Consider the following 25,882-nt stretch of genomic DNA (forward strand, 5'->3'; position numbering starts at 1 on the left):
AATTTCTTTGTTGGGGTATTACCATTACACCTAAAAGGTATTTTGTTTCATAAGCGCTTTCCTAACAGCTGTATAGAGAAAAGACTGTTTAAGAACTCCATTAGAAGATGTACGAAAAATTCAGACCCGAGAAATTTCTGGAATATTATAGAAATACAGTGAGGTACAAAGTAGCAAGAAAATAGGAACCAAAGATTACCTTCAGTAATTCCCAACTTTGCTTCAAGTTCTTTGTAAATAATTTTTGCTGTAAAATTTTTTACCTTTCTGGAAGGCTAAAGGTAATGTTAAAATATCTCAGAAACATGGCCTCTAACATATTCATTCAAAAATGGTGAAAACCCTATGCCAGATGCAAGTTTATACAGTATTTACCAAGCACATAAATCTCTCCAACCCACTTTTCCTGAAAGTGCAAAGGGAAAAACGTTGATTTGAATCCTGATTCCAACCACCACAGATAACCCAGAATAAGATAGGAAATCTAAATTGCAACTTTTAAACTTGCACCAAAATGACTTTTATTTGTATTTGCTGTATCATAAACAAAAATGGAATTTGTGGCAGGCTCTTGGTAATTTGTCCAGACATGAAAGAAGGTTTAAAAAATTAGGAAATGCTCTTTTGAAAATGGTCTTCTGTCACCAATTCAAGATAGGTGTTCAGCAAAATCCAATACTGCTCCTCAGTATTTTATAAATGGAATTTTCTTCTACTTGTATCCATTTCTCGGGGCTGAAAATTAGGGGAAAATAAGTTAGTAAACAACCTATAGGTAACATTATGGGCTAAAAAAAAGATTGGGTTTGTCTCTGAGACAAGTCTAGGTCTGTATCAAGTCTATATGAAGTTACTGTTTCATAGATGTGTAATTTAATTTTAAAGTAAAATGGTAAGTGAACTATTGCTTAAATGAGATGTTTTGAAATACTGAGGTTTTCATTTACCATTTTAAAATCTCCAAACTTACAAAACATCTACAGTAATAGTTCTCAATAAGCATGCAACAGAATCATGGTCTAACAAACTTAGATAGTTGGCTCCACTGTGTTGCTGATTCAGTAGGTCTGTGGCCCCCAAATTTGCTTTCCTAAAGGTTCCTGTGATATTGTTAGTTCCTCTCTGAGAACCACTATAAGGTTTAGGATCCTGCTAATAAACCAGAGTTAATCATCAGAACCAAAGATTGGTTCTTCCTAGCTCATGTGGGAAGAAATTCAGAAGCAGAACTTAAGGTATGAACACCCCAAAGTTAAAGTACATGATCTCTTTCTTGTTTGATACTTTCAAAATTATCTAACTGACTTTTCAAAGAGTAAGTACATACCTTATGGACCCATTCATATTCTCCATATTTAGAATCAAAGGTTCCTTTCTGAAGAGATCTTAATTTTAAGGTAAAACGTGGTCCAAGTTCCTGAATTCCCACTTTCTTTTCACTCTTGAATATGTATCTTCAAAGACAACATAAGAATTAAGGACATGAGTCTCAGTTGACCCAACTGTTTCTTTAGTGTTATAACAAGATTCAAAAGATAACTCCTCATCTACAATACCTGTCACATACTTTAGAAAACAGGCTTATACTGAAAATGTATTTCACAATTGAAACCAGGAAGTCCAAGGAGTTAAATATCTTCCTTACCTGTGAAACCGGAAGAAGATATAATCTCGTTGATTGTGGAATGTGGCAACCTGCCTTCCAACAAACTGAGGATTATGGGGAAAGAGCGATGCAAACATACGTCCAACAGAATGACCCAGCCGCGTTGTAAAATTATTTAGAATTATTTCAGGTATATGTTCTGTGGGGTCTTTGCCTCTTCTCTTAAAAAAATGGGAAGTCACAATAATGAATGCAAGCTAAATGGCAAAATAGTCATTGCAATGTTAAGTTCCAGGTTTTACGTAAGTTTGAAAAATTTTTAAGTTCTCTTTCTTAATGACAAACTACCACATGGCTTATCAAGCCCATGAACTCTGATGCATCCAAAATAATTTTAATATGCAGTGTATGCACCAAAAAAATTCCTAGTAGAAAAGCAACATGTTTCATAGTAATAAAGTTTAAAACTAATAGACAAATGCTTACTCAGGAGAGCAAATGTCTAGATCAGTAATCTATAGCATCTAGTAACCAAGTACTGCAAAGAGACAAGTGCCAATCAAGGAATGCATAAAACTTACCTTAATTTCCTTACGTAGACGAACACTGCTCATTTTAAAATGTGCAGTTGGGCCATTTGGCAAGTGACTCAAAATTAATCCATCTGTTTATAAAGTTAAGAAAAAGGCTAAGGGGGCCGCCCTGGGGCTGCAGGGGTTAAAGTGTTGGAGCTATCAAGCTATATGGCCAGCCACCATGGCATAAGTTTTTTTCCCCAGTCAGGAAGCTAACCCACATGGTGCAGCAGACCTCTGTCCCACTGCTCCCCTCAGCAGTGTATTTCAGTAGATATGCCTGTTCTCCCCACTCTGCCTCTGGTGAATCCTTTCACCCCCTGTACCTCTGGCCTATACCCCAGTTCTTGTATGGATAAAGAAAAAATCTTTTAAAAAAACCCAAAAAACTAAGAAAACAAATGAATTTTGTAACCTAAATCTTAAATTGTTTGAATAATTGCTGCACTATGCCTAAAAGCCCCTAAAATCTGGAACCACAGTCCTACTTTTTCATAATGTAAGAAGTAGCTGACACCCTCAACAGAGCATATAGGACATTCAACTTAAGTAGATGAAATAATGCCCACTACCATAATAGAAATTAGACAGGATTATAGAATATGTAGCATTACAAGTAAAATTGCTGATATAAATTTATTATTGATATAATAAAATGGTCTTACAACCCCTAGAATGCATACTTTTTTTAACATTTGCAAGGGCAGAATATGCTGTCAGCTTTGAATATCATTCCACAGGAGAGTCTTAAGCTACCTTTTTGAAGTCAGGGTTATTAGTGTTTCTCAAGAGAACAGTGCTTACTATTGGGATTACTGTACCACAAATTAAAATCACCCAATTAATAACTATTTACTGGTTATCTACTACAAACAGAGAACTGTGCTAGACTATAAACTACAAGTATAAGACATCTACAGAGTTAGCAGTCAAACGATGTTTCAAGTTCTGGATGTAGCAAAGTAAGATTACTACTTATATAATATTCCTCAAAAAGTAGGCCAGAGATCAGACTTTTAAATCTCTATACAATGAGTTTTAAAAAACAGATGTTGCCCTCTTCTTATAATGGCATGAATAGTCTCCCATTCATCCAAATTAGAATCTATGATTGTCTTCATTTTCTTCCTCTCCCAGCAATTCCTATTTACTGCTTTCATCTTCGTAAGTTCCTCACATCTATAGCCTCTTTATCTTTACTGTCACCTCTTTACCTTTACTCTCATTGTCTAAGTCGAAGTCCTTGAGATTTTCTGTCTATGTTATTAAAATACAAAATGGCCTCTTACCATTGCTAGTACATCTAACACAGATTGCAAATAAGTTTTATTTTAGGCCTTATAAGTTATAAACAATGGCACTTGGCTGTGGCATTGTAAGAGTTTAATGCCCTACATGACAAACAAACTAGATACCTTCTTCAGTCTTGACAGCAATAGTGAATTTCATAGTACTCTCACCAGAGACTCATCTACAGAATAGACATAAGTATGACACTGACAATCTGTTATATACCATACACATTAAATGCTACTATGTAATCTTTGCTCATTCTAATTGAAATACCTGCAATATCCATTAAAGCCCACTTCATTTTCTCTCTCTTTTTTTAAAAGACTTTATTTATTTATTTATTTATTTATTTATAAAAGTACTGGGGTACAGTCAGAAGCGCGGGAGGGTGAGAGGATTCACCAGAGACAGAGCGGGGAACAGAGCAGGCAGACTGACGAAACACACTGCTGAGGGGAGCAGCGGGCGAGACAGGAGAGGTCTGCCGCACCATGTGGGACCCTCGCCAGCCAGCCAGGATCGAACCGGCGCTGCAGAGGCTGCGGACAGCTTCACAGCGCAGCGCTCAACTGCCTGCGCCACCGGGGAGGCCCATAAAGCCCATTTCAAATGCCACCTCTCTTTACAGTCAAAATTAAGTTTTAAACCTCAGCTGTTAGTATGAGTTATAACCATGTACATGGCCTTTCTTCCCAATCAATCTCTTAGCTCTTGGAAGATAGATCTGTCTCTGAAACTAGTGCCTGCCACATTATCAGATTATCGATAACTGTTTGAATTCAAAGAATCAACATCATGAGGTATAGTCAGAAGTACATCTGTATCATTTGCTCATTGCGAAAATGAAATCCTTAAGGGGCTTAGGAGAGGTAAAGTCATTACTTCAAACTTAAATCAAGGTTAGAATTCTTCCTTAAAAAAATCCCACTAAACTGTGGTTTGTGTCAAAAGTAAAATACAAAGCCTAAACATCAATTTATGAATACATGCATTGTAAAAAAGCTTTGTTAGCTAATCCCTAACACAAATAATGCAAAACAGGAATCATTAACAGTATTTCAGTAATGAAGAGGCTGAGAAGAGTTACGTAAATCAGATCAAATTTCGGAACCAGGCAGCAGATTTCAACAGGGGTGGGATTACCAGTGCCCAAACTCTTGCCTGGCAGCTACCTGATTTCAAAATGTATAGAGGCATTCTATCCTAATGACTGAGGTGAAGCTGGTATTTAGTATTCAAGAATGCAAAGAATGCAAAAACACTCTACAAGCTGCAGCATATGGCATAAAGAAATACCGCCTCAAAATTCCATTTAAAAATAGAGAATGGGGACTCCCTGGTGGCTCAAAGGGTTGACGCAGCACTGTGAAGCTATCCACAGCCAGTGCAGCAAGAGTTCGATCCCTGGCCAGGGAGGTGACCCACATGGTGCAGCAGACCTCTCCTGACTCACCTGCTGCTCCCCTTAGTTCCCCTCAACAATGTATTTCAGTCAATCTGGCTGTCCTGCTGCTCCCTACTCTCTCTGGTGAATCCTGTCACACACACACCCCCTCCCCTGACCCTGGCACCTCTGGTTTGTACCCTAGTTCTTGTATGCATAAATAAATAAATCTTTAAAAATAAATAAATAAATAAATAATAATAATAATAGAGAATGTATGTCTGTCCAGAATGTCTCCATGCTTCCCATTGCACCATTGACTAACATGCCTACACAGCCAGGCAACATGACTTAGAAATAATAGATTTAATGAGATTGTTGTGGGAAATCCAAAGGTATTACTTCCTACATTTCAAACACAAGAAAACAGTGGCTAAGACAACTGATTCACAAAACTAGCGAAGTAATGAAATCTTAATTTGTTTGACATGCGTCTATCTGACCCAAAGCTAACAATACATAGAGCTGATAAAGTTCTTTTCTAGACAGTAGAATTTTGGCACTACTCTTATACTCAACAGCTCTTTTAGTATCTTTAGGCATTAGTAGTCATGACATTCATAGTAAAAGGATAGATTATTCTTAGTATCTGAAACACTAGCAAATATATAATTTGGGCTCAAATACCTTATATGAAAACATAATTCTAAAAAAAATAAGAAAACGTAATTCTGTGATATTACCTCTGGCAAGATGAAATCTAATCATATCAAACTGTTTGCAGAGTCCCAACTGGGTCAGCTCTTCCATAATTCCTACTTTCCAAAAGGTATCTGTCTATAGTGGGCATTCTTCCTTGCCTTATTCATCTCTATAACTATAATAACTATAACTATTTAGAGGGAGCTAATGCATCTTTATTTGTCAAGTCCTTCCTCCTTGATATACCCAGGGCTGATTTTGCCAGGCAGAGTCTTCATTGTCTCCTGTAGTTCTCTCTTTAATTGCACTAGCCACACTATATTTTTGTTAACTTATGTCTCTTGTCTCCTACTAGGTTATGAGTTCTTTTAAGGTGATTATCTTATTTATCTTGCATCTTTTACTAAAGATTAAAATAATATCTTCCCAACAGTATATGTTTGCTGAAAGAAAAGGAAAAATTAGTTCATAGACTCTTGGGTAGAGATACTTTCTGATTTAAAAATGATGTACTGGAAATTACTGGATCATTTCCTTATTCTTTTAAATATATCTTTAAAAGGAATGAAAGTGACACAGGAAAACTTTTTAAAAAACAAAGGATACTTGGTACTTTACGATCTTCATTAATAACCATTAAATCTGTAAAATCTCTGGAAATACATTGTGGAATAATTTTTTTCAGAGCAAGTCCTCTTCTATAATAAACATGTGCATTTGGTATAACTGTAGAGAGCTGTTCACAGAGTCGCACAGTTCTCTGTAAAACAAAATAACAAAAATCCTCAAAAGTAAAAAATAAAAATCTTATATAATTATGTAATTATAAGGAAAGGAGCAATGATTACTATTAGATAGAGCTATAAATAGAGAATGCCAGTGAAAGAATAAAATCTGAAATGCTTCAGCCTTTATCAGCAGCTAATCATTCTAATGCAGTTTTGGGTTAATTTTGCCCAAGGTATGTTTACAATATGTGAAATCATTTTTGGTAACTATGAGTGGTGGTAGTGGAGGGGATATAGCTGCTACTGGTAGCTAATAGATGGAGGCCGGGAATACTATTACACATTTATAGTGAACAGATAATTCCATAAAAAAAGTTATCCAAAATGTTAATAGTACTGGGTTGAGAAACCCTATCCTGAAGATCATATTTTGTTAGCTTACAACATGTCATCAGAACTGCATTTTATTTAGCTTATTTATAGCACCTATGTAAGATAATTACTAATAATTTAACTCCTCTGATCAGAATTCTTCTAATACTCTGAGTGATATAAGAAATTAAGAATTCAAGAACTATACTAATAGATGTACTTACCCCATGAGGTCTGTCAGATGTTGTAATGAGAATCTTGGGAGAAGTTTGTCTATTGAAGTAAGATGAAAATTCATCTGTAGCTTCATCATATGCAACCTGAAAACAGAAAAAGAATCTTACATCACACAAATATTCTTCTGGGTCAGAATTTTAAAAGTAGTTCCAGCAGAATTCTGTGAGTGTTTACTTTCATAGAATTAGGAGATTTAAAGAAGGCCTAAGAGGGACTCATATTAATGGCAACAGGAAGAGGATAGGTGATTTCCTTTCTGTAGTATAGAGTATAAAACTGGGAAAAAAGGGTAAAAAACAACTTCAGGACATAAACTGAGACTGTTAATTCTTGAGAACATCAGAAGTCTTGCCAAGAGCTATTTCATTTCCCCACTAACTTGATGGGTGAAAATTAACTTTGCCAACCTCAGAACTGATAGTAGGCAAAGACCAGCAATCCTGAACCCAGATGTTTGGACTAGATTCAGGAATGGGTGGTTAAACTCAGTGCAGGGTAGATGTGAACCAGCCAGAAATGTAAAGACCAGTTCAGGAAATGAATGAGCTTTACAGGGCCTAAGAGACTCTCTCCACAATTCCTTGGCTGACAATTGAACTTCCCAAGGGAGAGTCCCAAGAATAGAGTGCACATGAAAGGCAAGGAAGACTTGAAAACTGGCTGCAGCACTGGATACATTCCTCAAACAAACACAGCTCAGTTGGTTAAAGGTATGTATATCTTAGGGGCTCACCATGTCCCAACATAATCGCTGACCAAATAACTCCCCATTAAATCAACCTGTATTGACTCCTAAGAAGGGAAGTTAAAAACAATTAAAAAACTGAGCAGAGAGACATACTGCTGCTGTCAGGAAGACAATTCCACATACTTAGGCAATTTAATTAAAAAAAAAAAAAAAGGCAACAAAAAGCCATAAAAAAAAAGAGTTCCTGCCATATATGTCTAAAATAGCCAGATTTCAACCAAAATATTGGACATGCAAAGGAAAAGGCATCAATGAAAACCAAATGAGAGGCTCAGATGTTGAATTTAACAGGAATTTCAAAGTAACTATAAAGAATTGAAGGAAAGGGAAAATATGGGAAATAGGTTAATAAACATTATCTACTATAAAGAACAGAAAAAAACAATCAGACATAAGGAGCAAAGCTGGAGAAACTTGTAAGACAATGTTAACCATTTCAACAGTTGTGAAGAGGGAGTTCCAAGAGAGGAGAGAACGGGATTAAAAAAAAAAAAGTATTTGAAGAAATAATGGTGGGAAACTCCTCAGGTTTGATGAAAAACTCTAACTTAGAGATCAAAGTTCAATAAACCTGAAGTAAATAATAAAAGAACAAACCCTAAACATATCAGAATCAAACTGCTAAAAGTCAAAATCAGAAACTATTTTTAAAAATAAGAGAAAAATAAATTATGTACAGGGGAATAATGATGACTAATGGATGATTTACCATCAGAAATTAAAGTTAAGATGCAATGGAATATATTCAAAATACTAAAATGAAAAAAAGTGAATCAAGGTTCTATATTCTGCAAAATTATCTTTTAAAAATGAAGTCTAGGGCCTCCCCGGTGGCACAGCAGTTGAGCGCTGGGTTGCGAAGCCAGCTGCTCCCCGGCCACTGGAAGAGGGACCCACATGGCGCGCAGACCTCTCCTCCCGCCCGCTGCTCCCCTCAGCAGTGTACTTTGGTCCTTCTGCCTGCTCTGCTCCCTGCTCTGGCTCTGGTGAATTCTCTCACCCTCCCGCGCTTCTGACTGTACCCAGTGCTTGTATAAATAAATAAATAAATCTTTAAAAAAAAAAATGAAGTCTAAATAAAGCATTTTCAGATAAACAAAAACACAGATAATTACCTAATAGCCTTGCTATAAAAATAGACTTAAGGAAATCCTATAGGCTGTGAAAAAAAAAAAAAAGACACCAGATGTAACTGATGCAAAGGAAGGAAAGAAGAGCACTACAAATGATGAATACAATGGTAAACATAAGACTGTGTGTGTGTACATTCTCTAATTTCTTTTAAAAATACTGTTTAAAATAATTATAACACTGTTTCGTCATAGCCAGATATATATATATAAAAGTAGCAGCACAAACAAGAATGGAGGAAATGAAGTCATAGTGGTACAAAATTGCTGTATTTTACCATAATTGTGTCAGTCATTATTTGAAGTAGATTATGATAATTAAAGATGCATGTTGCTAATTCCTAGAGCAACCACTTAAAAAAAACCAAACCTAAATATATCTTAAAATCAAGTACAATTAAAATAGTATTTTAAAAATATTTGTTTTAACAAGAAAGTAGTCAAGAAGGATTAGAAGAAATGTAGAGATAAAATGTTGAAAAAAGCTAAATAGTAGATATAAACCTACATCAAAAATTAACATTAAAATGTAATAATAAATGAAAAATATAGCCAAACATGTTGTATGTAGGTGAAACTTGAAATGCAAAGACACAAATTCACTGAAAGAAAAAGCTTGGGGAAAAAAAGATAGACCATACAAACAGCATGGGTAAGAGTTTCAGTGGCTATTACGTATTTAAGAAAACAGATATTAAAAAAAAGAAATGTTGCTAGTGACAATAGGGACATTTAAAGGGCCAATAAAACAAATGAATATGCAACTAAAAGAACCCCCAAAAGACATGAGGCAAAATTGAAAGGAATGGAAAAAAAATGAAACAAGTCAACAATTACACTTGGAAAGAATATTCTTTCAGTGACTGATAAACTAGAAAGATAGAAAAAGGATAGAAAACATGAACAATACAATCAACCAACTCCAAGCAACTCTTATAACAATCCACCTGTTGGGTTGTAAGCTGAAAGGTTGCCCTGGTATAACCTAAAACTGGCTCCATATGCAGAGGGCAAGGAGATATCCAAAAAAAGGCAGACCACTTCAGATTGGTAGATAGTAGTTTTAATGAGGAAGGGAAATTAATTAGTAGAGTTTGTCCTGTTTGGCCTAAGAGTTTTCCATCACTCCACCAACAGCATCCAGTCACATACGCAGTCCAGATAATCCCAAATATACATTATACATTACATGTTTTCTCAAAGCTGCATGCTTGGAGCAGCTTCTGGATATGGGCATTTCAAGTGGCAAGTTTATATAATGCACATTCCAAGGGAGGAGTTGAGGTGTCTCCAATTGCCCCAGAGCTGGCTATCAGCTGGAACAGGCAGTCACATTCTCTTGATGGCTAGCCCCAATATTCCACCTTTCCTGACTGGATTTTACAATCTCATACACACCACTCTTCTGCAATGAGCCCTGACCAGACAGCAAGGGGTTTTACTAGGGGGGAAATGGCTCATTTAGAGTGGTTGCATTGGAGACAGATGCCACAGCAACCATGCAGGCACAGGTAAGAGAAAACATGTTAAGGTAATGATTCCCCAAAATCAGTAAGAACTCTTTTCACCAATTGCCCCAGAATTCTAACCACTGATTACTAACTCCCCTAAGTTGGGGTAGGATCACTCAGGGATTCATTTGTCTTCACAAGATTTAATAAAGATAATACGTTAGCTGACTTAACAGGTCTGAACGCATAGTACTGTGTTTGGAAGCGGCACAGGTGCCTCCTTATGAGGTGATAATAAGGTCCAAAGCCATCCTATTTTGGAGCACTTCTTTTATTAGAGGCTTTTCAGAATTCAGCAAGGACATGTTTTGTTGGCTATCATTTCAGGTTTGTTGGGATAATTTAGTAAAGACTTCTGTATGTAAATATAATGTTCCCATCTAACCTTGAAACAGAGTACATATTTTTCAAGGGCACATACAGAACACTCCAGGATAGATCATATGCAAGGACATATTAGTCTTTAATTGAAAAGGACAGAATTTTTCCCCTTTATTGCATAAAGGTGGTATTTATTTTTAAAGTTTATTTTTAGATGAAGTACTTTTGTTTCTACATTTTGGCTGTTGTAAATAGTGCTGCAATAAACACAGCAGTGCAGGTCTCCTTTTGAATTAGTGTTTTTGTGTCCTTTTTGCAGATTCCTAGGAGTGAGGAAGCTGAGTCCAAGGTAGATCCATCCATTTTTAGTGTTTTGAGGAACCTCCACAGTTTTCTGCAGTGGCTGGACCAGTTTACATTCCCACCAGCAGTGTAACAGGGTTCCTTTTTCACCACATCCTTGCCAGCAATTGTTTTTTTTTTAATATAGGCCATTCTCTCGGGTGTGTGGTATATCCTACTGTGGTTTTGATTTTGATTTCCCTGATAAAAAGTGATGATGAACAATTTTTCATATGCCCATTGGCCATTTGTATTTCTTCTTTGAGTTGTTTGTTTTTGTTGAAATGTGTGAGCTTTTTGTAGATCTTTGCTATCTGTCCCTTATCAGATATATGGTTGGTATGTCTTCCAATTCTTTGTTTCGGCTGCTGTCTCTTTTGTTCTACAGAAACTTTTTAGTTCGATTTAGTCTCAGCTGTTTATATACTCCTTTGCTTTTCTTGCTTCTTGAGATGAGTCCTTAATGATGTTTCTGAAGTTTGTGTCATAGTGTTTTGCCTATGTATTCTTCTATATATTTTACAATTTCGGGTCTCATGTCCAAGTCTTTTATTCATTTTGAATTGATTTTTGTGTATGATGTGAGATGATAGTCTAGTTTCATTCTTTTGCATGTGACAGACCATTTTGCCCCAGCAACATTTACTGAAGAGATTTACTTTATTTCAGTGCATATTCTTTGCTCCTTTGGGATAGATTAGTTGACCACATATGTGTGGCTTTTGATTGATTCCATTGTTTTGTGTGTCTGTTTTGGTTCTAATACCATGCCCTTCTAATTATTATGGCTTTGTAGTATAGTTTGAAGCCTGGGCATGTAATACCGCCATTCTCACCCTTCTTAGACAGGAGTTTTTTGGCTATCTGGGGTTTTTTGTGATTCCATATGAATTTCAGCAACATTTGTTCCATTTCTTTGAAGAATGTCACTGAGATTTTTATTGTGTTGCTTGAATCTGTAGCTGGCTTTTGGTAAGATGGCCATTTTGATAATGCTGATTCTTCTAATCCATGAGCACTGGAATGTCTTTCCATTTCTTTGTGTCTTTTATTTAACAATGCTTTATAAATTTTCTTTGTATAGGTCTTTCACATCCTTTGTTAGGTTTATTCCCAGGTTTTTAATTTTGGGGGGTACAACTGTAAATAGCATGATTTTCTTAATTTCTTCCTCTTCAGGATGATTGTGCTTGCATATAGGAAGGCTACTGATTTTTGTATACTGATTTTGTAACCTGCTACTTGGCTGAACTTGTTTACTGTCTTAGCTTTACTGTTGCCTTTTAAGGATTTTCTTTCTACATTATATCATATGCAAATAATAGCTTTACTTCTTCATTCCCAATTTGGATTCCTTTTTATGTCTTTTTCTTATCTAATTGCTCTAGCTAGGACTTCCAGTATCATACTGAGTAGCAGTGGTGAAAGAGGACACCCTGGTCATGGACATCCTTATCTTGTCCCAGATTCTAGTGGAAAGGCTTTCAGTTTTTCACCGAGACCGATGTTAGCTGAGGGTTTGTTGCATATGGCTTTTATTATGTTAAGATGTTCCTTTAATCTCAAGTTTTTCAAGGGCCTTCATCATAAATGATTGTATAATTCTAAGAATTTGTCCATCTCATATAGAGTGTTGAAAGTGTTTGCATATATAAAATGTTCATAGCAATCTCTAATTATCCTCTGGATTTCTGCTGTCTGTTCTAATTTCTCCTGTTTCATTTATGACCCTATTTATTTGCATTTCCTCCCTTTTTCTTTATGAACCTGGTTAGAAGTTTGTCTGTTTATTTTTTTCAAAGAACCAACTTTTGGTTTCATTGATCTTTTGCACTGTCTTTTTTAATTTCTATTTCATTTATTTGTACTTTAATTTTTATTATTTCCATTCTTCTACTGGCTTGGGGGGTTTATTATTATTATTATTATTATTATTATTAGTCTTCTTTTTCTAGCTTCTAGGGGTGGGAGATTAGATTGCTTCTTTGGGTTCTTTGTTATTTCTTGATGTGGGCCTGTACTGCTATATATTTCCCTCTTAATACTGTGCTGTGACTCATACAGTCTGAATGGTTGTCTTCATTATCGCTTGTCTCAGGATAATTTTTGATTTATTCTTTGATTTTCTTAGCAGCCCTGTGGTATTTTAGCAGCAGGTTGTTCAGTCTCCAAGTAATAGGGGATCCCCTTGCTTTCTTTTGTAGATGATTTCTAGTTTGATATTTAAAAGGACTAAAATGAAACAAAGTATGTTCTACAAGCACTATAAAATTAAATGAGAAATCAACAACAAAAAGAAACCTGGGAAATCCTCAAATATTTGGAAATTAAAAACACACTTCTTAATAATTGATGAGCCAAAGAAAAACTCACAAGAGAAATGAGACAATATCTTAAACAGAAAGGAAATAAAAACATAGAAAAGGCAGTGCTGAGTTGGAAAAACCAGAGCTTTATAACGTTACATAAAATATAAAATCAATAACCTAATTTCCATCTTAAGCTAAAGAAGAGCAAATGAAAGTTAGCAGAAGTAAATATATACTATAGATCAGGGGAAATCTAATAAAAAATGCTAAGCAAAAACTAAAAAAAAAAAAATCAACAAATCTTCCATTAAAAGAGATATTTTCATTTGAACAAAACTGAAAGTAGCATTATCTCAGAAAAGATTTACTTAGATGAGAAATGAGTTTAATAATCAAATAAAAACAGTAAGCTCAATATAGAAGGAAATAATATAGAGGGGAAAAAAATGAATTGGAAAAATAAAGATTCAATGGAGAAGATCAAAGAAAAAATTACTTCAAAAAGAATAATAAAATAGATACATCTCTGGTAAAAAAGCCCAAGTTAGGCACAACAGACTCTCCTTTCTTGCCCGCTACTTTTCTTAGCAGTGTATTCCAATAAATGTGCCTGTTCTATTCTCTACTCTGTCTCCGTTGAGTTTCTTTACTTCCCATTGGTCCACACCTGATTCTTCCCCAAGATATTTACCTCAATGAATAACAATACATTTTAATAAAAAGGAGGGGTGGGGGGAAGGTCTAAGTTAATATTAGGAATGAAAAGGAGATATTGCTGCAGTCTCACTCATGAACTTCGATGTATGTAGACTGAACAAATTGTTAACAAACAAAATCAATGTATAAAAAAGGATAAAATTTCATAACTAAGGGCCTCCCCTGGTGGCACAGCGGTTGAGCGCTGGGTTGCCTGGCTGCCCGCAGCCTCTGCAGAGCCAGTTCCAATCCCTGGCCACCGGCGAGGGTCCCACAAAAAAACTTCATAACTAAACTGGATTTATCACAAAAACATAAGAGGCAACATTAGAAAAAGCTATTTAATTTGTATTAGTTAAATAATGAAGAAAAATCTCATAATCATCTTAATATTTGTAGAAAAAGCATCTGATAACATTCTACATTCATTCATTATAAGCAAATAACATTCCCTCCACCCAGCAAAACAAGAATAGAAATACTTTCATTAACCCATAGGATAAGCTACCATTTAAAACATATTATTGATAACACATCAAGAATAGTCTGTTTGGTCCTCCCTGGTGGTGCAGCGGTTGAGCACTGGGTTGCGAAGCTGCCCGTAGCCTCTGCAGCACTGGTTCGATCCCCGGCCACCAGGTGAGGGACCCACATGGTGTGCAGACCTCTCCTGCCGCCCGCCGCTCCCCTCAGCAGTGTACTTCATCAGTCTGCCTGCTTTGCTCTCCGCTCTGACTCTGGTGAATTCGCTTACCCTCCCACGCTTCTGACTGTACGCAGTGCTTGTATAAAAAAATAAATAAGTCTTAAAAAAAAAGTCTCTTCAAGTTCAAGAATACGGAAAAGATGCTACTACTGCTTTTCATATTTACCTGACATTATGTTGGAAGTTCTAGATATCACAAAAATAAACTGTTAATGGTTTGAAAGTAAGAAAACTTATTTGCAGAAATATGAAAATGATATTCTGACAAATTATAAGAAACAAATTTCAATAAACTACTGGCTAGAAGATCACTATCCAAAATCCAATCAATGAATCAGGAAATAAAATATTTTCAAAGAGATGCAATTTTATCTAGATAATAAAAGGTAAGATACCCAGATAATATACAAATAAGATTTTTTTTTTTAAGATTTATTTATTTATGTATATAAGCACTGGGTACAGTCAGAAGCATGGGAGGGTGAGAGAATTCACCAGAGCCAGAGCGGGGAACAGAACAGGCAGAACGATGAAGTACACTGCTGAGGGGAGCAGCGGGCGGCAGGAGAGGTCTACACGCCATGTGGGACCCTCGCCCGGCAGCCGGAGAGATCGAACCGGTGTTGTAGAGGCTGCGGGCAGCTTTGCAACTCAGCGCTCAACTGCTGTGCTACCGGGGAGGCCCTACAATCAAGATTTAATGTGTAACTTATATGAAAAGTAGGAAATTCACTGAAATGCATTTTCAGTATCAGAAGACTTCGTTAAAGGTACATTTTATAATTTTGTATAGAAGACCAAAGGTTGAGGAAGAAAATCGTGCTGAAAAGAAGGATTTGGGGTTGGGACTGGCAGGGGACACCTAGCCTTAAGAGATATCAAAACTTACCATGAAGCTAAATAACAAAAATAAAGAAATGATACAGTGACAAATTGTCTACAAATAAAGAGCCCAGAAAAAGGCCAAGCATATATGGATACTTGATATATGACACAGCATTGCAATTCACTGTGGGGAAAGACTGTAGCCCTACTCCAAAAATGGTACTGGGGGAAATGATTATATATTGGGGGAGGGTCAGGCAGCATAAAGGAAGAAAGAAAAAAATTAATTTCCTTTCTCACACCAGGAAGTAAATTTCTGCTGATTAAGTACATAAAATGGGAAAGGCAAGTTGTCAATTTTTAAAAGAGTATGAAAACAGATGATCACAAGATAAAGATTTCTTTAAAACAATATAAAAGAAATATTAAAAGGTTTTAAAACCCAGTTCTATTAAGAACTTTGGTCAATCATGACACCATAAAAAAAAAAGGTAAAAAAAGAGAATGCAAAAATTAGAAGACACTAACACATAAAAAATGATTAGTATCCAAATTATAAAGACAAGTTCAGTAAAATATACTACAGTATAGAAAACTGGGCAAAACATGAGCTGTATATCTTCACTGAAAACAAAGTAAGTACATACATGAAAAAAATGCTCAACCACATTAGAAACCAGGGAGATGCAAACTCAAACTACAATGAGTCCTTCAGCATTAGTCTGAATATAACAATCACTAGTCAAGATGTGGATGAAGAGGGACATTATTGCTTTTATAGTATCAGAATGCAGAATGATACAATCACCACTTGGAAAACATTTTGGTACTCTCATATAAACATTTACATACTCCATGACTCAACAAATTCTCCCCTCAATACATATTAAGAGAAATTTATATATATATGTAGCCTCTATATGCTTGCCAACCCCAGTTAAGATGCTGCCCAAAACACTTCCGTATCTTGTCATTGACAACTCCACCTGCTCAGGCTCTAAAAAATCTGAATACCACCTTTGAATCTCTCTTTCACGCCCTCTATCCAAACTATGAAGACATTCTTAAAAATTCTAGTTTAAAAGTATACCCAGGGCAGGGGGGAAAAACCTTCAGAATTCAGATCCATTCACAGCTCTGATCACTCCTCCCTGGATTACTTCAGTAGCTCCCTAACTAGTCTTACCTTTCTATTTTCAGGACAGCAGCCAATTATTTTTAAAAATTCAGTCCAATCACATCATTCCTCTTTTCAAAACCATTCACTAGTTTCCCATTTCACTAAGTGTAAAAGAGATAGTTTCCCAAGAGTCAACAAAGTCCCTGACCTGGCCCCTCTCCTCTCTATACTTTCCCAGCACCTCTTCCATAATCCTCCCCCAACAAATTTCAAAGTAAGTGACCTCCACTGTTCCTTAAAAACACAGTAGGCACGCTTTGCCCTGGAGCTTTTACCCTGGCTTTTTCCTCATTCTGAAATACTTTTTGCTCAAAGATAATTGCCTTACATTCTTCAAATCTTTGGTAAAAGGTCACCTTCTCAATGAAGCCTACCCTGACTATTATAAATAAAACTGCAACCCCAATCAAAAGAAAAAAAAATAAAATAAGAGACATAAACAAAAAATTGCTTCAGAAAAAAAAGAAAACATACAAAGATACTCAACCTCCTTTATAATAAGAGATCAGCAAATTAAAACTTACACTGAGATATAACTTCTTACCTATCAGACTGGAAAAAATTGTTTACAATTGCAAAATCTTTAGCGAAAGTTTAAAGAGTAACTTAGATTTTTACAGAATCCTAAACTATTTTTTCCCCTTCCTTCCCCTTTACTTACTGATTACAGAGAGAAATAAAGACATTATAGAGGGTAAATGTGGCAGACAACACTTTAATCCAGATGAAAATTAAGATAACCAGTAGTGGGGGCGGTGGGAATCAACAATGTATGACTCCTGTTAAGGGGCACTGAAAAAGATCACAGGTATTCCAAAAACTGAATACAATCATGAAGAAACAAACTCACTTAAGTGACGTCCTACAGAACATCTGATCTATACTCTTCAAAAAACTTTGTCATTAAAAACAAAGAAAGTTTAAGGAATTCTTTCAAATCAAAGGAGGTTAAAGAGTCATTACTATGAAATGAAACATAATAATTGGGGTTTTCTTTTTGCTAAAAATGAAAGCTGGAAAAGCTGGATTATAGATAACAATACCATATATTGTGCTAATTGTCTGATTTTGGTAACTATATACTGTACCTAATAAAAAACAATTGTTTATAGGAAATACACTAGAGTAAAGGGGTACTATGTCTGCCACTTACCATCATGCCTTTCAGAAACTATAAATGAAAACCAAGTATGGCACAATTTAACATTTAGGAAATTTGAGTGAAGAGTACACAGAAATTTCTCTTTTACAATAAAGTCTGAAATTCTGTCAAAATAAATAAAATCAAAATGTACACACACACATATCCTTATATATATAACTATACAAGATTGCAAACTCTTTCTACTCCAAGTAGCCTTGAATCATCTTTAGGAGAATTCCTCTTTTTTTCCCTTTAGCAAACCACCATTGGCTAACATATGTATTATTATATTTATTCTCTCTTTCTAGAACATAAGCTCTAGGTAGGCCGAAAATATGTATGTGTGTTTTGTACACTGACGGATCCCAAATCTTTCTAACAGATGCTAATACACAGCAGGCAATCAATAAACACTTTCTGGAAGATTTACTGAATATACTAATAGATATGTGAAAGAACATTAATAGCAACATTTCTTGAAAGGAAACAAATCTAACAAAACCAAGTTTCCTGTACAAAAACTAAAAAAAAAAAAAGCAAACGTTTGGTTCTTTCACTCTACTGTCATAAATTATTTAAAGGGAAAAATGCAAAAACTGGGAGATTAACTTAAAACCAAGAGATTTATGAGGGAACCAAAAAAAATCAAATGTTATATTGAGATATTAAAATGTCTTTAATAAACATTATAAAAACTGACAGTGAAAGTCTAAGGCTTTTCTAGTGATATAAAAAAAATTAGTAGTATGATTCAGAGATTAAATAATCAATATAGATACTTACCGAGGTATAACCACATATTTCTAGAAAATAACTACTGCCTTTTTCTATAGCATTATTGGAAAATTCAAATATGAAATAATCTACAATAAATAAGATTACATACCAACATTATAGCTGAATCAGTCCATTATACAACTTTACCAGTCAGCACTTTAAACATCAATTTATGAACAAATAATTCATCAAGTATGGCCATCCAAAATGTCTAAAGCCTTCTAACATTACCTCTTCATCATTAGGGTCTACTATGGTTTCATCAGGCACTCGCTGGTTGTCAATGGTCTTGGGTGTAGGTTTTGGTGGAGCCTAAATAAAAGAAAAAACGATGACAACAGTTTACTATTAACAATTTTGTATTATGGGTGGTAAAGAGCAATAGAAATCTGAACATAATCCAAAAATTCAATCTGTTCACCTCACTTCAATCCACCACTACCCTAACAACATTGAGCAAGCTTTTTAACTCTGTGAGCAGACACACACACACACACTGGAAGAACTGCTAATATTGAATGAAACAGCTTAATGCCAGACAGACATAGCAAAGAAACTGGGACAAAATAATTATCCACTAAGAAGAAAATATGGACAGAATGGGGAAAAGAAAAAATCACAAAAGTACATAAATATGTAACTTTGTTCCAATACCTCCAAAAAACTATCCAGAAATAAATACCAAAAGCAACAAATTTGTTTCGATTTGCTGAACCAATTTCTAGTTAATTTTTACAAATGAAAGGTGGGAGTAATTTATATAAAAAATACATAGTATTACTATTGCTAATGAACAGCAAATAAGACAAATGCCCAACAACAGGAAAGTAATTAAACATATTATGGAATATCAACATTATAAAATACTGTTGGAATCAGCACTCAGGCATACTCAGCTTAGACCAAAAATTGAGTAAATGAAACAGCAAGAATAAGAAACACAAAATTGTAAGCACACACTAAAACTAATTCAAAACACATGCGCATTAGCAGAGATAGGGGAAAAAAAATATACTATTTAGGATTTTGAAACAAATATTAAGTTCTAAGTAATTTCTTGTTTTAGGAAGTAATCTTTTTTCCCCAAGAAACAAGAACTGGTACTATTTTCAAATAGTGATCAGGATAGAAATTTGCTATAACTGATTGAATATCAAGAGTTAGAGACTAACACTGCATGAGATGGGTAAAAATTTTATTTACCTTATCACCAAGAGCCTCTCTTTCCTTTTTAAGCTTTTTCTTAGCTGCCAATTTTTCCTAAAGGGATTAAAAAAAAAATTGAGAAACCAAGTTATATCACAAACACATACTAAAACTACAGGTTACTAATTCGATGAATACTTAACCTGAACAATCTTTGTAGTCTATTAAAATAAACATCTTAAATAGATTTTCATATGCAAGCTATTGTAAATCAAATGAACTGGTCAATAAATAACATTTCTTTAACAAAGATCTTTGCTCTTTCAAAAAAAATACAAATTTATAAGTTTGAATACTTAAAATTTCAACTAACTTTAGCTTTTTAATATAAGTATCAAGTTAAGGAATAGTGCAAAATGTATACTAGACAAAACAACAAGTTTTTGTTGTTTTGTTTTGCATTACTAACAAGTTTCAACCTAAAATTAGACTAAGGTTATGCTGGTTGCTTCTCCTGGAAAGCACTAAATATAAATGGGAATAGGAGATGAATTTTCAGGTTGTTTCCAATAAAACTATCACTATCCACAAATTTTATAACCAAATATGCTTTGAAAACGATTAAGAACTTGCAAGAATTGTGTGTACTGTAAACATCTCTTTTAAAGATTTCTTAATAGAGTGCTAGATACACAATACATCTCCTTACCTCTGCCCCAGCACCTACAGACCCATTCTTCAATCCATCAGGTTTCAGATTACAAACTACTGTCCCAAGAAGTGTCCCAGAAACACCATTCCCCTATACTAGTACACCGGAATGAATTAAATGCTCCTTTTATGTTGTCCAACAACTCAGGCATTTAACGATGGAAAAAAAAAAAAACACCACCAGGCCACATCCTCAAAAAGTCTAGTATGAAGACACAGGCAAGTAAAAACATCATGTATGTGAACTTGTATAATGTGCAGGAATAAGTAAATATTTGCTTCCGATGGCAATTTAACCACAAATGAGCAGCGTGGCTTGGTGAAGGTATCTATAACCCTGTTTCTCTCTTCCTATCTACTTCTAGAACAGTATGAAGATAACGTTGCAAAGAGTATATGCAATTGGGCCTCCCCGGTGGCGCAGCGGTTGAGCGCTGGGTTGCGAAGTGGCCTCTGCGGCGCCGGTTCGATCCCCGGCTGCTCCCCGGCCACTGGAGGCGGGTCCCACATGGCGCGCAGACCTCTCCTGCTGCCCGCTGCTCCCCTCAGCAGTGTACTTCGGTCCTTCTGCCTGCTCTGCTCCCCGCTCTGACTCTGGTGAATTCTCTCACCCTCCCGCGATTCTGACTGTACCCAGTGCATGTATAAACAAAACAAACAAACAAATAAAAAAAAAAAAAAAGAGTATATGCAATTACTAGAAACGTTACAGCACAGTAACATTTGCTTCAAGAAGAAGCATCAGTTTCGACGTATGTATTGCCTGTGTTACATATTCTAGGAATTAACTAACGATAGGTGGAAGGGACGAAGCGAGAGAGAAAATCTTCAAGGTCAGGAGAGGATAATATCCACTATCAGGAGGGCAGGACTGCTTGCTCTTATTCTCAGTTGAGGACCCTACATAGCAGCTGGTAAAGAAAGAAATAGTTGAGGCTCAGGCAAAAAGCTGAACCTGGAGAGCTGCCAAAGCAGTTCGGGGTGTCTGGGACCCAGAATCGCGATTTCGCCTGTCCCCATCAATCACCGCCAGCGGAAGCCCCTGGCAGCTGCCGTCACTCCAGTAATACGCTGCCCACCGTGCTCCAGCGCCGGGAGGGACAGTGCGCATGCGCCCGGCCGCCTCCGCCCCTCTCCCACCTTCCGCTGCTGCTGTTTCCACCGCGTGAACATCAAGTGCCGCCGCTGTTTGTTCTTAATCTCCGAAATGCTGAAGCCGGGGGGGAAAGCAGTCGCTTTCGGGGGTTGGACCCCACTTTCGGTCGTCCCATCCTCAGCGACTGCAGCCTCCTGGGGCTCTTCATTAATGGCTTTTCGTTTCAGGCCTTTCTTCCCGCTGCCTACACTTTTATCAGCGGCCTTCGCCATGTTTGCTTCCTCAGTAGGGAAACGGAAGTGGCTGCCTCCTCTGACCCTTCCGTAAGCTTTTACTTCCGGGTTGGAAAGATCTTAAAGAAACAGATTTTTTTTTTTTTTTGAAGGTGTTAAAATTTCAATTTAAGGAAAGTTTAGAGGACTTACCCAGCTTCTTGAACAACAAAATGATGAGTTAGTGGGATGTTTCTTGAGCGTTTACTATGTGCTGAGCTCTCAAAATAGTGACATAAAAAGCACTTTGCCATATAGAGTTTACTGGAGAGAAACTTAAAATGAGCACACAGATATGTAGTGTGGAGAGTTATAAAGTAATGCACGGTATGGAGGAAATAGAATAGGATAATAGAAAAGGAGAGGGTGATAGGGAAGCTTTTAAATGGGATTCTCAGTAGACGTTATTGGAAAAGTTACACTGAACAAAGATTTAAGGTAGTAATGAGATAAACTATGCAGTTACCTGAGAGAAGAGCTGCTAATCTGAAAAAAAATAAAATAAAACTGGTTATTTAGAAGAAAAATTATTCTAGGGGAGAGGTTAACAAGTATATCCCAAAAGAGAGAAGTTCTGTAACGGTTACCATGTGTAATTCTGACCAAATTTAGACTTCTACCTTCTCATTGTCTTCAGAAAGCTGGAGTAGATATATTTGTAAATCTTGTTGCCATCTCAGAATGCATATAAACCCATCTCAGAATGTATATAAACCTATATAAACCCGTTTGTGGAGATTAGATTTCCCAGACCAGTGATAAAAATATGTATCCTTCTTGTTTGTATGTATTTTCAGTTTATATTTGTTTTTTCCCATATTTATGACTTAATTTTCTGTAACATAAAAATTATTATGTAAAATAAAATATTCTGTACTATAACGTTCACGGGAATAAAATATAGCACACATTCTGTACAATAATCAGAGATACAAATATTGAAAATATAAAGTAATGAGCAACTACTAACAGTTCTCGAACTCTTTGTCTCAGAATCTCTGTTTACTCTTCAAAATAATTGAGAACTCCACGTGCTTTTTGTTTATATGCCTTACATCTATCAGTATTTATCATGTGAAAATTAAAATTAAGAAAATGTATAAGTACCTAATAATAAACATTTTGAAATACAGCATACAAACTATATGAAGATGTCTGTATTTTCCAACATACACACGCAAATAGAAGAGTGGCATTATTTTACATACTTTATAAATCCTTTTTATGTCTTGTTTAAGAGAAGATAGTTGACACTGCAGAAACATCTTTAAAGACACATCCCCCAAAGCAAAGATAGTGAAGGAAAGGATAAACAGCTGGGACTGCAGCAAATTAAAGAGCTTCTGTACAGCACAAGAGACAGTAACCAAAACAAAGAGACACCTTACTGATTGGGAGAAAATTTTTGCATACAATACTAATGATAAAGGACTGATCACAAAGATCTACAAAGAGCTGATGAGATTCAATAAAAACAAAGTACATAGAGCCTCCCTGGTGGTGCAAGGGGTTAAACACAACCTATGAAGCTTTCCACAACCACTGCAGCAAGAGTTCGATTCCCCAGCTGGCCAGGGAGCAGCCACATGGGGCAGCAGACCTCTCCTGACTTGCCTGCTGCTCCCTCAGCAGTGTACTTGGGTCAATCTGCCTGTTCTGTTCCCCACTCTGTCTCTGGTGAATCCTCTCACCCTCCACACCTCTGGCCTGTACCCCAGTGTATACATAAATAAATAAAAAACAAAACAAAACAAAACCAAAGTAAATAGCCCAGTCAAAAAACAGGCAGAAGAGCTAAAAAGAAACTTCTCCAAAGAGGAAATAAATGCAGATGTCCAGCAGGCAAATGAAAAAATGTCCCACATCACTTGTTGTTGCATAAGGTGACCTGAGGACGGCAAGGGAAAGGGCTGACCGAACCGCTGAGAAAACTCGCGTGTGCCAGGGCGGAAAACCGCCTGGGAGGGACGCCCTGAACTTGCTTTGTCCTTGGAAGTCTCCTCGGTTGTAACTTAGCAACAGAGGCTCACAAGGACAGGCATGTCTGATATGCCCAAGGACTCACCTACGTGGTGTGTATGATCACGTACATGGTGTGCGAGGAAAGGTTTTGGCTTTCTCTGACTTTTGATAAAACGCAGATGTGTTTGTTCATAATTCCTATATAACCATGCTGAGAAAAATAGAGAATCACTGCTTGTAGCTGACAGCTGTCCACTGTCTGGTGGGTCCTTCATGATAAGCATCCCAGGTCTCAGAGTCCACTAGAGGCTCACACTTGTAATCAGGGAAATGTAAATCAAAACCACAATGAGATATCACCTTACACCAGTGAGAATAAAAAAAACAAAACAGGAAACAACAAATGCTGGCGAGGATGTAGAGAAAAAGGAACTCTCCTACACTGCTGATGGGAATGCACACTGGTCTGACCACTATGAAAGTTGTGTGGAGGTTCCTCAATCTGCTAAAAATGGAGCTTCCATATGATCCAGCAATTCTACTCCTAGGTTTCTACCCAAAGGACACAAATACATTAATTCAAAAGGACACCTGCGCCCCTATGTTTATTGCTCCACTGTATACAATAGGTAAGCTATGGAAACAACTTAAATGCCCAAAAATATATGACTGGATCAAGAAGATGTGGTATATATACACAATGGAATATTACTCAGCAATCAAAAAAGATAAACTCATGCCATTTGCAGCAACATGGATGGAGTTGGAAGAGCTCATGCTTAATGAAATAAGCCAGAAGAAAAAAGAAAAATATTGGATGGTTTCATTTGTAGGAGGAATGTAGAGGATCCAAATAAGGGATCAGGGAAAAAAAAGTAATTATAATAAAGTAAAAATCAAAAGTAACAGGCAACGATAAACCAGAGACATTCTGCAGGTGAGAAGGGAGTAGGATCAAAATGGATAGGAAGAGCACAAGGGACTATGATGATGGTACACAGGTGAATGGGTGGTGGGAATTTCATGGGGGCTATTACCAAGAGGAAAATGCATACATTGTACAAAAATGAAAAATGATGTAAAAATATATAAAATAAAATAACAAAAAATAAGAGAAGATAGCTGGATTTATGTCTAACTTCTACCTTTAATCCATTGTGATGTACCATTTTAGTTGAAGTATATGAAGAAAGTATGGCATCAAACAGGTATGTGATTGGAAAAGGGAAGAATATTTACGAGTTTTTTCAAATAGTTATGGGTAGTCTTCAATGTTACACCAAAATCTGAAAAGTGGTCATTTTCTTAAAGGTTTGTTACTGTGTAGTTGTAACCGGAATTCATATCAATGCACTCTTTATATTCTATTACATTAAAACTTATTGGTATATCTGGCATATTAAATGGATCTTTTATTCACACATAATTTCAAAACCCCAGGTATTCATTTGGGTATAATGATTTGCTAAGTTATGTATATCTACCAAAAGTCAACACATGTAATTATAAATATAAAAAATTCACATATAATAAAATCACTACTAATCACATTAGAAAAGATTCCAACTACTGGTATGTTGTTAAGTTTATAATGGTGGATACAAGTTTTCAAAATTCTGATTTTTTACTTAAATAGGAGCTTTCTTGGCAATGTCAGTGCCCACAAGTCAATACAGGTGTTGAAGGCAGGGCTTTAAGGTAGTGAGGAATTGTGGGTGCTGAGGGTCTGTGTGTATGTGTGTGTGCATGTGTGTGTGTAGTGTATGTACTGATGTTGGTGTCTCTTTCCAGGGCTATTTCTTAGACTATACCACCTTTTTGTTACATTCCTTCATCTGCAGACCCCTGAAGATTGCCACCAGTAGTTAACAAGAGCAACTTTACTGTCAAACCTCTAATGTATTCTGGGAATCTACTTATTCTGGGAATCTACCGTACTCATTTGTGCAGAATGCAAACCCCCAGATGATGGATACTAAAGCAGCATCTTGGGAGAGACAACGTTTATACTGTTTGTTGCTTCTGAATAAGAGTTTTCTTCTTTTCTGAATAGCTACAGAAAGGAATGTGTTCTCACAGCCTCTTCTCTTCTGATTGAGGCAATCAACA

At 36.1% G+C, this 25,882-nt stretch overlaps 1 protein-coding gene across 1 annotated transcript; it reads right to left on the reverse strand.

Moving 5' to 3' along the window:
- Positions 1–507: 507 nt before the first annotated feature.
- RPF1 (ribosome production factor 1 homolog) lies at positions 508–21,876 on the reverse strand. Its single transcript, XM_037500925.2, has 9 exons — positions 21,584–21,876; positions 19,790–19,846; positions 18,818–18,898; positions 6,885–6,980; positions 6,167–6,320; positions 2,188–2,270; positions 1,646–1,827; positions 1,328–1,454; positions 508–735 (listed from the first exon to the last, which is right to left on the reverse strand). Exons 1-9 carry the CDS (start codon positions 21,809–21,811, stop codon positions 694–696), a joined length of 1,050 nt encoding a protein of 349 aa, XP_037356822.1. The 5' UTR covers positions 21,812–21,876; the 3' UTR covers positions 508–693.
- Positions 21,877–25,882: the final 4,006 nt, after the last annotated feature.

The sequence above is a fragment of the Talpa occidentalis genome, unplaced genomic scaffold (assembly GCF_014898055.3).
Source record: "Talpa occidentalis isolate TD23 unplaced genomic scaffold, MPIMG_talOcc4v2.1 talOcc4.9, whole genome shotgun sequence".
Classification (NCBI taxonomy): Eukaryota; Metazoa; Chordata; class Mammalia; order Eulipotyphla; family Talpidae; genus Talpa; species Talpa occidentalis.

Bases quoted from the DNA above. Each gene is read 5' to 3' on its own strand.
- RPF1 (XM_037500925.2), bottom strand. From the start codon at position 21,811: ATGGCGAAGGCCGCTGATAAAAGTGTAGGCAGCGGGAAGAAAGGCCTG. The intron at 19,847-21,583 runs GTGGGAGAGGGG...TAATCCCTTTAG, and splicing joins GGAAACAGCAGCAGCGGAAG to GAAAAATTGGCAGCTAAGAA. The intron at 6,321-6,884 runs GTAAGTACATCT...TTTGTTTTACAG, and splicing joins CATCTGACAGACCTCATGGG to AGAACTGTGCGACTCTGTGA.